This window comes from Balaenoptera musculus, chromosome 20 (assembly GCF_009873245.2).
Source record: "Balaenoptera musculus isolate JJ_BM4_2016_0621 chromosome 20, mBalMus1.pri.v3, whole genome shotgun sequence".
NCBI classification, from domain to species: Eukaryota; Metazoa; Chordata; class Mammalia; order Artiodactyla; family Balaenopteridae; genus Balaenoptera; species Balaenoptera musculus.
Window position 1 is genome coordinate 12423034 of NC_045804.1, and position 16272 is coordinate 12439305.

General features: G+C 57.8%; 2 protein-coding genes across 16 annotated transcripts; one reads left to right on the forward strand and one right to left on the reverse strand.

Moving 5' to 3' along the window:
- Window positions 1-6604: 6604 nt before the first annotated feature.
- On the reverse strand, window positions 6605-10964 carry RFNG (RFNG O-fucosylpeptide 3-beta-N-acetylglucosaminyltransferase). 4 transcript variants are annotated; one of them, XM_036836248.1, is made up of 8 exons: window positions 10628-10961; window positions 9916-9964; window positions 9249-9351; window positions 8963-9116; window positions 8573-8661; window positions 8318-8483; window positions 7658-7743; window positions 6605-7607 (listed from the first exon to the last, which is right to left on the reverse strand). In XM_036836248.1, the coding sequence occupies exons 1-8, from the start codon at window positions 10913-10915 to the stop codon at window positions 7436-7438; spliced, it is 1107 nt and encodes a 368-aa protein (XP_036692143.1). In that variant the 5' UTR covers window positions 10916-10961; the 3' UTR covers window positions 6605-7435. The 4 variants fall into 4 exon arrangements, 2 of the variants coding, with proteins under 2 accessions (XP_036692143.1, XP_036692144.1); XM_036836249.1 differs by having other exon boundaries at window positions 6605-7584; window positions 10628-10959; XR_005017744.1 differs by having other exon boundaries at window positions 7442-7584; window positions 8857-9116; window positions 10628-10963.
- Window positions 10965-10971: 7 nt separating this feature from the next.
- GPS1 (G protein pathway suppressor 1) lies at window positions 10972-16220 on the forward strand. Of its 12 annotated transcripts, none has more exons than XM_036836238.1 (15): window positions 11012-11087; window positions 11263-11466; window positions 11964-12056; window positions 12561-12742; window positions 13182-13346; window positions 13468-13603; window positions 13706-13783; window positions 13966-14023; window positions 14466-14551; window positions 14769-14863; window positions 14972-15077; window positions 15158-15238; window positions 15322-15459; window positions 15530-15664; window positions 15747-15966. In XM_036836238.1, exons 1-15 carry the CDS (start codon window positions 11055-11057, stop codon window positions 15819-15821), a joined length of 1665 nt encoding a protein of 554 aa, XP_036692133.1. In that variant the 5' UTR covers window positions 11012-11054; the 3' UTR covers window positions 15822-15966. The 12 variants fall into 12 exon arrangements, with proteins under 12 accessions (XP_036692135.1, XP_036692136.1, XP_036692134.1 ...); XM_036836237.1 differs by having other exon boundaries at window positions 11014-11087; window positions 13963-14023; window positions 15747-15985; XM_036836240.1 differs by lacking the exon at window positions 11263-11466 and having other exon boundaries at window positions 10972-11087; window positions 13963-14023; window positions 15747-16218.
- Window positions 16221-16272: the final 52 nt, after the last annotated feature.

Genomic DNA, 16272 nt, shown 5'->3' on the forward strand with positions numbered 1-16272 from the left:
CACTTTAATCACTGCATCGCCCTTCCAGGTGCAAAAAGAACACGGCTGCAAATCCTGGGCGAAATGTCCCCTGTGTTCCACACCAACTCGGAACTGTGCGGGGAAAGGAGTCTGGAACCCTAGGTTCAGCCTTGCACAATTTACATTGACCAATACAAATCCACCCCAGTCCGTCTAACTTCACTTCCAAGTAAAGCCAATAGCAAAGTCGGCCTGACATAATTCAACCAACAACACACAACCAAATACATGCTACCCTCTCCCCAGAAGGTGACGTAAAGTCCCTTTATCCATCTCTGGGTGATGTTCATTCCTCTTCCAACTGAGTCGCACCCCCCTTATATATCCTGCCACTTATATGCTGATGTAGAAAGATAACCACTATTAACACATATTATGATAGACGGTGAGTGAGAGGGAGAAGAGAAGAGAAAAAAATCGGTTAATATGTACACAAATATATTTGTGTAAAAATGAGGATGAAATTATTATAGTTCTCTTTTCTGCAACTGGTCACATGGTCACATGGCCATAACTACTGCTTATCTTCTTACACTGCCCATATTCTCTTGTCCTCCACTGCCAGGTGGAGTCAGATCTCTGAAGGTACACATTTTGATTCCTGCTTTGAATCTGTTACCATTGTGGCAAATGTGACCAAGTTGTCTTTGGGGATTAAGTGTGTGGAATCGGGACTTCCCTGATGGTGCAGTGGTTAAGAATCCGCCTGCCAGTGCAGGGGACACGGGTTCGATCCCTGGTCCGGGAAGATCCCACATGCCGTGGAGCAACTAAGCCCGTGTGCCACAACTACTGAGCCTGCGTGCCACAACTACTGAGGCCCGTGTGCCTAGAGCCCGTGCTCGGCAACAAAGAGAAGCCACCGCAATGAGAAATCCGTGCACCACAAGGAAGAGTAGCCCCCGCTCGCCGCAACTAGAGAGAACCCGCACAGCAATGAAGACCCAACACAGCCAAAAATAATAAATAAATTTATAAAAAAAGAATGATGACTTTCCCTTATAACTGTGTGCAGCACCCAGGAGCTGTAATAGGGAAGAGCCTTGTATTCTGACAAGGTAATTACTAAAGGGATGTTGCCTATTAGCTTAAATTACACATAATGGCCCATCACTGGGAACCCTGCCTCCCAGGTAAAGAGCATGAAGCTAAAATACCTTTGTTTAGCTGACATGAAATATCCCAACCAGGCCCACCTGTGAATGGCTGAAGGAAGGAAGAAATTAACACATCCCTTCCAGAGTCTGGCAGAACCAGAACTTTCCCCCCTCCCCTTTTAGTATAAGAAGCCTGAATTCTAACTCGGGGAAGATGGTTCTTTGGGACACTAGTCCACCATCTTCTTGATCTGCTGGCTTTCTGAATAGTCGCTGTTCCTTTGCCCCAACACCTCGTCTCTCAATTTATTGGCTTTTCGTGCAGTGAGCAGTTCGAGCTTGGACTCGGTAACAGAGCCGCCCTCTCAACCTGAGGGGCCTTCCTTCCATATCTCCTCTATTTTTTATATTCCTCCTGTGTGGTCAGGACACTCAAGATGGCTGTCCTCTTGCTCTCTGTACATCCCCCGCAGGACCAGTGCCTGCTTCACTTACACCCTACTCACATGACTGACCTTCTTACATACTTGCGCTAGGCCCCAGCTAGAGATCATTCTTACCAAAGGGGTGGTGAGGGGCGTGCCTCTCTACTGGTTTCCCTGGTAACTAATGAGCCCACCTGATGTCAATTCCCCCTATAACTGGCAATCTCCCTGCCCTGTCCCATCACCACCCCACACACACACCGGCCTGGGAGCGAAGGCTGCTGCCATGTCCTGCTTGCCGCCCTGCTGCACACGGTGCGGTGTCGTTCTAGGACGTTGTCTTGGACACGTAAGTTCCCCCACCCATTAAACCACTGATGTCTCTGTTGCTGACTCCGGGCTCTTTCTTTGATCTTGAAGCTGGGCAAGCACAGGCCTTGTAGGCCTGTGGGGTGCAGCCCAACACCTCTTTTATTTCATTTTTCTTCCCCTTACTATTCCTTCCAAAAACGATTTGTACTTATGGACTTTGCTTCACATTCCATATGAGTTAGGAGTGCTTCTAGCTGCAAACAAGGTGATTAACACTGGCTGAAATGTTTCTCTCATTAATAACAAATGCATGATGAGAACGTGGCACCAGCAACATCAGAGACCCAGGATCTTTCCCTCTGTCCACTCGGTGAGACGGAGCCAGGACCCTGAGGGCCTTCCCGAGTACAAATCCTTTCCCTGTCCCCTGTTTCTTGTTTGTAGGAAATAGGTTTCATTCAGCTTCCTTGGCCTTCCCTGAGTTCCAAAGGGCAGATTCAAAGAGTTGCTAATCAGGGAAGGGAGGGAATGCAGAAACAAAGGAGGAGCAGTCAAGAAACAATAGTGCAGCCTTGGGGCAGGGTCCTGGTTCCTCCTCAAGGAATATACGTAACAATATCTTTGAGCTCTTCTGCGGGAACTAAGGCCCCCACCGAGGTAGAGGATTGTAACCTCAGGCTGAGCCAAGATTCCTGGAATACTGCCCTGCTACCTCACCACCAACCAATCAGAAGAAAGTCACACCCTGCAGCCTTCACCCCAAATTTCACCTATTAAAATCTTCTCCTGGAAAACCATCCGGGAGTTCAGGTGTTTTTGAGCATGAGTAACCCTTTCTTGTTCTCCTTGCTTGACCCTGCAATCAACCTTTCTCTGCTCCAAACTCCGATGTTTCGGTATGTTTGGCCTCACTCATCGGGCACATGAATTTGCTTTCAGTAACATCAATGCCACAGCACTCTTTACCGGTTCCAGCTTCCCTGGCTGTTATGGTGGCCATGTGACTTCTTCAAGCCAGTGACATATGGGAAATTAACATCCCTACTGGGCTCAGATGGTGTGTATCTAGTATGCCTTCATCCCGCTTTCTCCTCCATTTCACCTAGACGATCCAAGGATGCTGGGCCCCAAGGATATAAGCAGCCTGAGTTCTTGACTCACCATCCATGCATGTCACAGTGTGATGTGAACAAATACACTTCCAGGGCTTAGTGGTTTCTGCAGCACAGCCTGGCGCATCCTGACATACATTCTCCAGGTTGGCTTCATTTTTTTTTTTAAGTATAAAAAATTAATTAGTAAACTAATTCTGGCATCATTTGTTGAAAAGACTTTCCCCCCTTGAATTGCTCTGGTGACTCTGTTGGGAACTCTATGATAGTAGAAGCGCGTATCTGTGGCTGGGCTCTGCTGTGTGTCCCACGGATCCATCTGTTGGTCCCAGTGCCAGCGTCACAGTCTCCATACTGTAGTTTTGTGAAATGAAAGTCATATTTTTATGGCAAGACAAGAGATATTCAAACAAAAAATCTTCTCTGCTCTTTGACCTCCCTTCTCCCCTCACTGTGCATCGTGTATCTGCATTAGGCATCAACCAAACCTCCCCCATCAGCAGGAATACCTGCTCAACTGTAAAGACCAACATTCTCCCAGCATCAACAAGACAACTCCTTAAGGGATAGTATTTCTCTTTTTTTTTAATGTTTTTTAAAATTAATTTAATTTAATTTATTTATTTTTGGCTGTGTTGGGTCTTCGTTACTGCACGCGGGCTTTCTCTAGTTGTGGCGAGTGGGGGTTACTATTCATTGCAATGTGCAGGCTTCTCATTGCAGTGGCTTCTCTTGTCGCGGAGCATGGACTCCAGGCGCGTGGGCTTCAGTAGTTGTGGTTTATGAGCTCTAGAGTGCAGGCTCAGTAGTTGTGGCTCACAGGCTTAGTTGCTCAGTGGCATTTGGGATCTTCCCGGACCAGGGCTCGAACCTGTGTCCCCTGCATTGGCAGGCGGATTCTTAACCACTGTGCCACCAGGGAAGCCCAGGGATAGCATTTCTTCCTCATCTTGTATGGGGTCATGTGACCCACCAGGATGACACTTAGATTTGGATCATGTAAATTGTCTATAATATGTCATTTGATGTGCAGCCTTCTGTCTCAAAAAACTTACATAACTGTGCCTTGACTTCTAATGGGTGAAACAGTTCTCAGAGATTTCTGAGATGCTCTTCCTGGGTTATAATCCTCAAATTTGGCTCAAATAAAAATTTCCATTTCTTTCTTAGATCGACAGATTAATATATATATATTTTTTAATATTTAAAAATATTTTTGGCTGCCTTGGGTCTTCGTTGCTGCACACGGGCTTTCTCTAGTTGTGGCAAGCGGGGACTACTCTTTGTTGTGATGTGCAGGCTTCTCCTTGCACTGGCTTCTCTTGCTGCGGAGCAGGGGCTCTAGGCGCGTGGGCTTCAGTAGTTGTGGCACAAGGGCTCAGTAGTTGTGGCTCTTGGGCTCTAGAGCGCAGGCTCAGTAGTTTCGGCGCATGGGCTTTGTTGCTTCGTGGCACGTGGGATTTCCCTGGACCAGGGCTCGAATCCGTGTCCCCTGCACTGGCAGGCGGGTTCTTAACCACTGCACACTAGGGAAGTCCCTACAGATTAATTTTTTGGCACTTCATAGTAGGTCTTGAAGTCAGGCTGTGTAAGTCCTTCAACTTTGTTCTTTTTCAAGGTTGCTTTTTATATTCTATGTGTTTAGCATTTCCATGTAAAGTTTAGATTCAGCTGGTCAGTTTTTTTGGTAATGTGTTTGTCTGACTTTGGTACCAGAGTAATGCTGGCCTCATAAAACGAATTGGGAAATGTCCTCATCTATTTTCTGGAAGACTGTGTGTAAGATTGATGTTATTCCTTCCCTACATGTTTGATAGAATTCACCAATGAAACCATCTGATCCTGGAGATTTCTTTATGGGAATGTTTTTGTTCAATTCAAATTATGTAATAAATATAGGGCTATTTCAATTTTTAATTTCATCTTGGCTACTTTTAAAATAACATCTTTATTGAGACATCACTCACACATCAAAAAATGTACAGTTTTGAAGTGTATAATTCACTAGTTTTTTTTATTACATTCACAGAATTGTGTAACCATCACCATAATCTAATTCCAGAATGATGTTAATTCCCATTGGCTTTCTTGCTTTACTCTGCACTGCCCCCTACTGTTTCCATGTTCTCGGAGTCTCTGGGGCCAAGCCTCACCTAGTTAAGCCTCAGCTGGGGATGGGCACGTCTGGCAACTCAAATTTTTTTCACCGTTGTTTGCGTGTCTGAGAATGACCAGGAAAGTAGGTGTTGATTTTGGGGTTACAAATAAGTTTTATCATGTGTGTGAATTTGGAAACACAGAATCTGCAAATAACGAGGATTGACTTTTCATCCCCTCAAAATAAGCCCATACCCATCAGTGGTTATGCCCCATACACCCCAACTCTCCCCAGCCCTGGGGAGCTGGTCCATTTTGCAGGTCACCATTCCTCTGTGCTTGCTCAGTGCCTGGCATGCAATGACATGGGATGGACTGATGCTGAGTAAATAGTTGTCCAAAAAAATGTTAGGTGGAGGGCCAAGTACACACAATTTAATTTTGAACCTTAATTAACAAAATTTTAACTTTGATTATACATCTATTATATGTCTACTATACGACATATTTTGTTTGTAAAATAACAAAAAGTGGGAAGAAAAAAAAACATTTTTACCAATTTTTGCACTTTTCAGGGACAATCACATAAACATTTTGGTGTGTTTCCTTCCAGGCTTTTTTCTCTCTGAACAATAAATGCCCACTCAGGCAGCCTCAGGGTGCTAGCCAGTCCCACCTCCCCTTAGAGGGTGCTGGGGGGATGGGGGTGACTATTCCTCTGGACCTGGTGAGGGAGGACTCTGTGCCTCCGAGGTGGTTGAGGCTGGCGATCCAGACCTGAGGCGGCTCCAGCTGGGGGAGGGGCCATTTGGTCCAACTGATGCTGTCCTGGGTCTGTGCTGTGTGGATGCCCCAGTGGGCTGCGGTCTGGGAGGCTCAGTGTGTGTCTAGGTCTCGGGGGCTGTTACAAATTCACATCTGGGAATGTGAGGGGAGGTGACTGCTGAGCATGGACAGTTCCCGGTGACCTGCCATAAACCCCTCTCCAAGGGACCTCGGTCTGACCACTCAGCCCATGCTGACTCCAACCTGCTTACTGGGTATTGCTGGCCTGCCCTACACACACACACACACACACACACACACACACACACACACACACACACACACACACACACCCCTGCCCACACGTACACAGCCACACATGTTCGTACCCACATGCATACGTTTACACAACAACTCCCACATACATGCACGCACACATGTGCTCACCCACACATGCACGCACACACGCTAGTTCCACAGTGTGCTGAAAAAGCAAGCATGACACTCAGGCAGTCTGCCTCCTGGGGCAAGGTCTGTCATGTTTCCATCATTCCCTGCAGGTCCCCCCCACACACACATACTCTTCAACTCACACTGAAGAGCCCAGTGGGCAGCTTAAGGCTTGGCTGCGCTGGCACTGCCGTAAGGAACGCAGATCTGCCTGGCGTGGAGCTGGTCTGGGGCAGAGCCTTCAGGGGGAGGAGCTGGATGCTGTGTGGCCCTATCGGGAGCTGAGCTGCCAGGTGCCACTGGTTAATTAAGACAATGACCGACAGAGAGTAACAATCAAGGCTTTATTCACTCGTTGCAATAGCAGAGCGAGAGACCAGAAGGCAGGCGCTGGCTCCCCTTGTTCTGTTTCCTCCTCCCATGGAAAGGCACCGTCAAGGTCAAGGTGGGTCAGCTGGTGGGATGGGGATGCCTCACTGCAGAGAGGGCCCCACACAAAAGGCTCCTGCTGTTTCATGGACTTGGGGCCCAGGGTGGAGGAAGGGAGGACAAGTACTGAGCAATGAGTCAGAGTGGAGAAAAGTTCTTCAAGTTCCCTCAGTAAGAACCCCTTGGCCGATGGCCCCCAAGAAGGTGGCCTCTGAATGGAGATGCCCTGGCTAGCAGTAAGCTGTGCCCAAGAGCACAGCCAGCCAGAGGGCCTGCATCCTTGAGTGCGGCTCCCCTCGGAAACAGAGAGGCCCTGTCTGGGCTCCAAAGCCTGGTGTGGGGAGGGCGGCTTCCCAAGAGAACGGAGAGTGAAGCATCTGCAGTCACCTTTGCTAAGCTGCAGCATCTCACACACGACCCTGGCCTGGAGGCCCCTCTCCAACAGGTGAGGGGAGCAGGACGGAGCCCTGGGAGTCAGATGTCAGCCCCCTCCCAGGCCCCCAGACCCTAGGGTGAGACCTTTCCTGTGAGAGCTGGGGCTGGGCCCCTGGGCAGGCACACAGTGCTGTCCTCCTCTCCCACAGTGCCAGGTCACCCGGGCCTGCCCGGGGCTGTGGGGAGGCCTCCAAGCCAGTTGGAGCATTTGCTGGGCGCCCTTATCTCCCTGGATGAGGCCATGGCCGTGGCCACCTGGAGCCCAGGAGGGGAAAGCACTGTTCCTGCTCCCTCAGGCAGGCGGCACCCACTTGCACCTGGGGCAGAGCCAGAGGCATATTTGGGTCGGATGTCGAGGTTCACCGAGAGGCGAGGTCACTCTGCTTCTGCACAGGACACCAGTCCGTGTCCGGGTAAAGAAGGCAGTGGACAGACTTAAACCTGGGAGGGAAGTGGGAGTCAGGCTGCAAGACGGGTGGGCTGGCCCCAGCACTCCTCCCCACTGCCGGCTCACCGCGTGGGGTCCTGCTGCAGGCTGAAGCCTCCGGCCACGTTCACCACATTATGTGGGTTCTCAGGACCCCCGTAGCTCAAGGTGACCTGGGAGAGAGGAGGAGGGAGAGTCACTCTCTGGGCCAGTGCCTCCCATCCCGTCCTTCACAGGAGATGCCACTCGGCCTCCTGGTTCCCTAGCGCCCCCCACTCAGCGCTCTCAGGGCAGGCTCAGGAACAGCACTGAAGAGTGATGGGGAATGAGAGGCGTGGCCAGCACAGAAGACACCTCAGGGAGGTGGCTGGCGCAAGTGTAGGGGCGAGAGGTCCCCCATCCCCTGCCCAAAGCTGATCCCCCCTCCCTGGGCCAGGTCTGTAACTCCTGTCGCCCCTGAACCACTGCCCATGGCCCTGGTGCCCTGGGCCCGCCCGCCTGGGAAGGCGCAGCAGCTGTTCTTTACAAAAGAGCCCCCACGTGAGCCTGGGAGCCCCCTACAGGCAGGACCCTGGGTCACAGCAGCCAGGGTCCAGGGTCCACGGCAACTTTGCCGCAGCGCTGGAACCCACCCCCGCCCTGAGCCCTTGTTCAGCCGGGAGCCCATCTGCGTGCTGGGGAGCCAAGTGCAGGCAGGGGCCCGAGGCAGGGACACCTGCGGAGGCAACAGGGGCCCAGCGCGCCTACCTGCTGGAGCAGGGTGTCGGGCGGCAGCCTCTGCAGGCTCTCCAGGTGGGAGTGGAACAGCGAGCTGTGCAGCAGGCGGGCGCCCAGCAGCCCCTCCACAATGTAGCCCACCGTGCAGTCGTCCGGCAGCCGAACCCGCTCGGCTGTGCTCATGAAACTGCCCAGGCTGGGGAGCGGAGGGGGGACAGGTCAGCGCCTCCCGAGCCCTGGGCAGCTCCACTTGCGGCAGCCAGCGCCTGCCTGGCCTCCACTCACCTGGCCCATGGGCTCATCTTGAGTGCAAGGCCTCTGCTCAAGCAGAACCCGGCCCCTCCGGTAGCAAACCAGAATTTGACCGTGGTCACCTGAAGGGAAGGGAACCACCAATCAGGTCTCCTTACCCCAACTCTTCATCTGGGCACTCCAAGGGTCGTCCTTAAGCTGCTCCTTAATGACTCCCTGGTCGATTGGCAGAAGCTTCCCAGGGCACAAGGGCACCGGGGCTTCCACAGCCCAGTTGCCTGTGGCCCCAGCCCCTCCCGCAGCCCCAGCTCACTTACCCCAGTTCCTGAAACACTGCATCTGGGTGGATCGGGCACCTGTCCCAGCCCTTCCCTGCTGGGGTCTCCATGGTCTCAGCTGCCCCTCCCCGGCCCCAGCACTCACGGTTCCACCTCCTTGGACCCTCTCTGTGGCCTCGATGGGGTGGTCCAGGCTGGGCCGCCCCAGGTAGACGTCCTGGCTGGGTGAGAAGGTGGACAGCAGCTGCAGCAGGCCTTCGGGGTTTACGTAGTTGTCATCGTCCACGTGGCAGAACCACCTGGGAACGTGCAGTCTCTGGAGCGAGCCGGGCCCAGGGGGTGGGGGTGGGGGAGCCCCTGGCCCAGGTGGGGGCCTGGACTCTCACTCAGCTCTGGGGTCTCCAGGGGGCACGGGTGTGGCCACCACATACTTGCGTCCAGACTCAATGAACTTGTCGTATTCCACTGACATCTTGCAGCACAGAGCCTGGCGTGTGTGCACGGCTGAGCAGTTGGTGTTGACGACGTGGCTGCCTGTCCGTTGGAGAGACGGAAGCATGAGGGCTGGGGTGAGGCCCGCTGCCAGCCCACCCCACTGAAGTCGGGCAAAATGCGGCTGGCTGGTCGGCACAGGGCCTGTCCTGTTCAAGGCCCGGAAGTCGGACCCAATCACAGCTCTGTCTTGACCTCCTTCAGCTGATCCTGTTGCTGCCCTCCGAGGTCCGGGCAGATGACAACCACTTGGAATCTCATGGGAGAAAACCCACCAGGAAATAGGACTGGGGCAGGACCACACTGCTCTGGGCAGGACTGGAAAGGATGGTTCCCTGCTGGCCCATCTTCAGGGGACATAACTCCAGCCAGAGGCCCTGGGAAGTCAGCCAGTGGCTGAGGGAGGCAGAGCATGGCTGGTAGGGTGGGGCCCTGGACTCCAGGCTCTGTCCTCTACCAGCTGTGTAACTCTGGGCAGGTGCCTTAACACCCCCCCCACCCCGGGCCTTTGTACACAGCAGGGGTCCATGTGGCACTGAACCAAGGGATAGCTGAGAAGGAGGCCCTCGGACATGCCAGCAGGGCTGGGCTGGGGAGGGCACTCACCTTCCTGGAGCTGTAGCTCAGGGTCATCCCCGTCGGTAAAGATGAACGTCTATAGAGAAATAACCTGTGAGGTTTCAAGAGGCACCTCCCAGGGACTCTGGGCCTGGCAGGGCCTTGGCCCTGTGAGCAAGGGTGAAGCTGGAGAGGCGAGGGTGGGCTTGGACGGGATGGGGTCCAGGAGGAGGGAGGGCGGTGTCCCAGTGACAGTCTTCTAGTACCCTCAGCATCCCCAGTGCTGCTGGGGCCAGGCTTGCTCTTGGTGGAGGAGTTTCTGTGGTCTCAGCCCAGTGTCAGCTGGGAAAACCCACCCAAGCCTGGAGCCCGAAAAAGGACAGGAAAGGGTGGGCACTGAGGGTCCTGGGTCCCTGCATACTCAGGCCTGGGGCCTGACTGCCATGCTAGGGACACAGCAGTGGGTAGGGGGTCCTGGGGTGGGGATCCTGGGTGGGGTCCAGGGCGGGGTTGCCAGTTTGCGGATGAGGGAGCGGGGTCCCAAGGCAAGGATGCCGGGGTAGGAGTCCCGGGTGGAGGATCCCGGCGGTGGAAGTCCTGAGGGCGGAGTCCGGGGGGCGGCTGTGCCGGGACTAGGGATGGGGAAGGTCCCGGGCCCGGGGTCCCAAGGTCAGGAATCCGGGGAGCTGGGATCTCGGGGCATGGGAGGGTGCCGGGGGCGGGGGTCCCGGGGTCCGCGGGGTCTCGGGACGGGGCCCACCTGCCGTCGGGCCCGGGAGATCCAGGTGCGCAGCAGCAGCCCCAGGCGCGGCCCGTGGTTCTTCCGGGTGGTCTTGACCGCGATGAAGACGTCGTCGGGCCGCAGGCGGGGGGCGGTGGCGGGCCGGGCGGGGGGAGCGCGTGGGCGGGGGCCGGGGCCGGGGGCCGGGGCCCGGGTCGGGGCCGGCGCGGGCGCGCGGGGTAGCGGCAGTGGCAGCAGCAGTAGCGCGGCCAGGGCCGCGGCCAGCGCGAGGCAGGCCCGGCACAGCGCCCCCCTCGCGCGGCTCATGCGGCCGCGGGACCCGCGGGCACCGCCCGGCCAGGCGCGCCGCGGCCCCTTTAAGAGCCGCCCCGCCCACGCCACGACCCGGAAGCGGCGGCTGCGCTGCCCCGGAAGTGAACGGCGCGCCGCGGCGGGGTGGGCGAAGATGCCGCTGCCGGTTCAGGTGTTTAACTTGCAGGTAACGAGCCGCGGCCGGCGGCCCCCCGCGCTCCCGCCGCTGGGCCGGAGCGGGGCCGGCCGTGCGCACCCCCCCGCGCGGCGTCCTCCCTGCGCCCGGGCTCCGGCCGCAGCGTCCCGCCCGTCGGCCCCGGCAGCCCGGCAGGCCCGGCGCGCTAACGCTCTCTCTCCTTCAGCAGCCAGCCAGCTCTGTGTCAGGGTCGGGGGGTGCAGAGAGTCAGGACAGAATGCGGGGTGGCCCGGCCCCCCGCGCGGCCGCGTCGTCAGTGGCAGATGTGCACTGCGCCCCTCCCAGCGGTAGGTCAGAGCTCTTCCTGCCGGGCACGGCCGGGGACTTCAGCCTGAGCGCCAGCCTGTCGGCCTGTACGCTGCTTTATGAGGTACCTTCCAGGACAGGGGCCGGGACCAGCCCGCACGCCCGCCGGGCCGCGCAGGGCGCCCGGGCGGCCCCCTCCCGCCTCCCGGTCCATCGGCGGTACTCGCCCGGCGCTGCGGCTCCGGCTGCTCAGCCGCGCCTGGGTCGAGGCCGCCCATGTTTTCCCTATGGCTCGGAGGAGGCTGCGTCAGGACGGTGGCTGGGAGCACGTAGGGACCCTCTGGGGTCCCTGGGTAGTGGTCTTTCGGCTCTGGTTCCCGCCCCACAGGTGGGCCATCACGGTCGGGCTGAGCGTTCTGCTCTTGAGCCAACAGTCTCGCTAGGAGCCCCCTCCCTCATGTGGCGGCGCTGGACTTGGCGGGCAGTGGGGAGGGGCTCCGGGGACAGGATCCCACCCGCCCGGGAGATGGAGGGCAGAGCTGAGCTGGGGCACAGTGAGGGTCACTCGCCCTCCTTGGGCGTCCCCTGCTCGAGGTGCCAAGGTGCTGGCCCGTGTTGCAGGGGGCCGTGGAGCCAATGCAGATTGATGTGGACCCCCAGGAGGACCCGCAGAACGCGCCCGATGTCAACTACGTTGTGGAGAACCCCACCCTGGTACGGAGCCCGGCGGGCACTCCTGGGGCGTCGGGGACTGCTTGGGTCTGTCAGTCCTGCTGGGAGGTCCAGGCTAGGCTCCCCACTCCCACCGCATCTTTTTCTGACTCAGAAACTTTTAGGGTTTCTAGTTGCGCGCTTATAATGGGTTGCTAGTCGGTTCCAGACTCTGTACCTGCTTCTCCCCCACACGGAGGAGCCCTGTGTGCTAGGCCACCCTGCAGGTCGAGTCTCACTGCGAGGACAGGTCTTCCTTGGGACCCAGCCTGGGAAGCACTGTCTCCTCACTGTTCAGCTTGGTGACTGGCTGCCCATGTGGCTCTGGCTGTTCACCCCCCAGGGCAGAGATTTACTCCAGAGGCCCTTGCACTGGCCCATCCCGAGTGGCCTTTCATCAGCCCCTGGACAGTGGTTTATTTGGTGCCCACATGCCACTACTCCTGACTCACTGGCTGGGGCTTGAGGTCTAGGGTCCCAGCTTGCACAATCCACCCCCGCCCCCAGGATCTGGAGCAGTACGCGGCCAGCTACAGTGGCCTGATGCGCATCGAACGACTGCAGTTCATTGCTGACCACTGCCCCCCGCTGCGGGTGGAGGCCCTGAAGATGGCCCTGTCCTTCGTGCAGAGGACCTTCAACGTGGACATGTACGAGGAGATCCACCGCAAACTCCTGGAGGCTGCCAGGTGAGGCCGGGGCTCAATGAGGTGGGGCAGGGATTGCGTGTGCTGTATGGCCAGTCTGGGCAAGGGCCTTCCCTGTGCTCCTGCAGTGCCTGGCCCCATAACACAGTGATCTGGCTTTCTTGTTGAAAAGCCAGGAGTGGCAGAAACGGCCCAACGGACTAGACTCTCAGTCTCCTCGCTGAGAATTCAGGCTTCCTCCACATTTGCATGCATGGGCAGTTCCAACACCGAGCAGACCCTGTGGAGATGGCAACGTGCTTTTTGCTTCTCAGCACGGCTGTGTGACTTATTTCTCGCTGGGCTCTCCCGCCAGGCTGCGGGCTCCTGCTGTCACAACTGCCCCTGTGCCAACTGGGCGCCCTCCCGATGGGGGTGAGGGCTGCTGGGAGGCAGCTGCCCGCCCTGCACACGGGCCCCTAATGGCCAGGTCCTCCCTTAGGGAGCTGCAGAATGCACCCGACGCCATCCCTGAGAGCGGTGTGGAGCCCCCACCCTTGGACACAGCCTGGGTGGAGGCCACGCGGAAGAAGGCCTTGCTGAAGCTGGAGAAGCTGGACACAGATCTGAAGAACTACAAGGGCAATTCTATCAAGGAGAGCATCAGGTGTGCCCAGGGGCTGGGGGGCGGGCTCCATCAGAGGGAGGATCAGGTGCACCCTTGGGGTGGAGGGTTGGGCAGCCAGGCCCATGGACCGACCGGTGTCCACTTGCGGCCGGACCCACAGGCGTGGCCATGACGACCTGGGTGACCACTATCTGGACTGTGGGGACCTTAGCAACGCCCTCAAGTGTTACTCCCGGGCCCGGGACTACTGCACCAGCGCCAAGCACGTCATTAACATGTGCCTCAACGTTATCAAGGTGGGCCCTGGGGTGGGTGGCATGGGAGGGGGGCATAGGGCAGCAATGCCCGTGGGCCAGGAGCGGGCGCCCCAGGCTGAGTGCATTCCACCTGCCCACCAGGTCAGCGTCTACTTGCAGAATTGGTCTCACGTGCTGAGCTATGTCAGCAAGGCGGAGTCCACCCCGGAGATTGCCGAGGTAATGATGGCTCTGTGCCCCTTGGAACTTGCCCCAGGATCCCTGACCACTCCTGGCCCTGGTGGGCCTTGTCCTCCTGGAGTCGGCCTCTGCTGCTCTTAGGCTGGGGCTGGGTGCCTGGGGGCTGATGAAGGTATGGAGGGCGGGGGGTTGCTCACAAGTGCGACCTTCTCCTGCAGCAGCGTGGGGAGCGTGACACCCAGACTCAGGCCATCCTCACCAAGCTCAAGTGTGCAGCAGGTGAGGGCCCTGGGGCACAGGGGCAGGAGGGCACCCCAGCTGACCTCACCCCAGCCAGGGAAACCCATAAGCCCCACACCTATGCTGTACCTGACACCTACCCGGCTCAGGTCCCCCTTGGGGAGGCTAGGGAGTGGTGACCAGTGGTTGGGAGTAGAGGCAGTGCCTTCTTTCTGACAGCTGCTGCCATGGCTGGTTACCCCTGCTCCCACCCCTACGCCGTCAGCTGAACAGCTCGGGTGCCCTTTGCAGTAGGAATAGCAGCTGCTCAGCCTCCCTGGGCGCCTGGCTCACGGAGCGTGCTGCCGGTGCTCACTGGCAAGGTTACTTCTCACTTGCCAGCGTTTGTCGCAGGTGCGCGCCCGTTGATGGCCCCCACAGGGCCCTGGCAGCTTCCTCTGGATGCCGGGCTTCATCCTTTTTCCCTCTGTCCCCCCTCCAGGCCTGGCTGAGTTGGCCGCACGCAAGTACAAGCAGGCTGCCAAGTGCTTCCTGCTGGCTTCCTTCGATCACTGCGACTTCCCCGAGGTGAGGGGCATGAGGGTCTCTGGGGAGGAGAACTTCACTGGGGCTTGGGAAGCAGGGTGAGGGCTCGAGAGTTGGGCTTTCTGTTGGGCGGTCACCCCCATGGGGTCCTAGGCATTCTGAGTGGGCGGTGGGTGAGGTAGGGTGGACCCAGCCCAGACTTCTGTACTGACTGCCAGTGACCCCAGGACTCTGACCCATCTCCCTTCTTGCTCCTCAGCTGCTCTCCCCCAGCAACGTGGCCGTGTACGGTGGCCTGTGCGCCTTGGCCACCTTTGACCGGCAGGAGCTGCAGCGCAATGTCATCTCCAGCAGGTGGGTGGAAGGTGGGGTACTGGGCACTGCAGCCCTGCTCCTGTGCCCCCAGCCACCTTCAGGCGGGTGGGCAGGCAGGGCCGGCTCTGAGGAGTCTGGCATCTGCAGCTCCTTCAAGTTGTTCTTGGAGCTGGAGCCACAGGTTCGGGACATTATCTTCAAATTCTATGAGTCCAAGTATGCCTCGTGCCTGAAGATGCTGGACGAGATGAAGGTGAGGGGCCTGGCCTGGCTTGGAGGTGGGCGAGTGCGGAAGGCCTGGGGCAGCTGTCCCTGACTGGCTCTCCTCGCCAGGACAACCTGCTCCTAGACATGTACCTGGCCCCCCACGTCAGGACCCTGTACACACAGATTCGCAACCGGGCCCTCATCCAGGTAAACGCAGGCGCAGAGGCTGAGGCCGAGGCAGGGTGCTATGCATGTGCCTGCGGGTAGCTCATGTCCCCTTCGCTTTGCAGTATTTCAGCCCCTATGTGTCAGCTGACATGCGCAAGATGGCCACAGCCTTCAACACCACAGTGGCGGCGCTGGAGGATGAGCTGACGCAGCTCATCCTGGAGGGGCTCATCAACGCCCGCATCGACTCCCACAGCAAGGTGGCCGGCCTCAGGGCTGTGGGGTGTGGGAGGGAGACTCTGGGCCCCACTGAGCCCTGCACCTCCACAGATCCTATATGCCCGGGACGTGGATCAGCGCAGCACCACCTTCGAGAAGTCTCTGCTGATGGGCAAGGAGTTCCAGCGCCGTGCCAAAGCCATGATCCTGCGGGCGGCTGTGCTACGCAACCAGATCCACGTCAAGGTGCGGGCAGGGGGGCCCTGGGGTTGGAGGGATGGGATGGGCACACGTGCCCCTCTGGGCTAAGTGGCTGTCTCCACTGCAGTCCCCTCCCCGGGAAGGGAGCCAAGGAGAGCTGACGCCGGCCAACAGCCAGTCCCGGATGAGCACCAACATGTGAGGGCACCCTCGGCCTCCAGGATGGTCTGCACACCTCCCACCCTGCCCCGCCCCCCACCCTCGGACTCCTGGGCCTCCCATCTGCTCCAGCAGCACTCCCAGAGGTGTTGCCTGTGGCCCACTTGTAGGGGCCTGGCTGCTGGCTGATGCTAGCCCTCGGCCCCCTGCCTGGGCTTCCATGTGCCCAGATTCTTGTGCCCCACCTCCCCCTTGCTGCACCCTGTGCTGGGGGCGCTGGGGAGGGGGTGGGCTTTCCTGGAAGGAGAGGCCTGCTGGGCTCACCCACGTGGCGCTGGGGCCCCCACCCGGCAGCACTGTCTCCCAGCCTCCATGTTGATGTGTCATTTGGGGTTGTAGCATTATTGAATCTTAGTCCATTAAAGGGCAGCCTGAGAACAGCCCCTCGCACCACTCCTTCCTGTCTCCATGGGGCCCCCTGGCCCAGTCCCCAC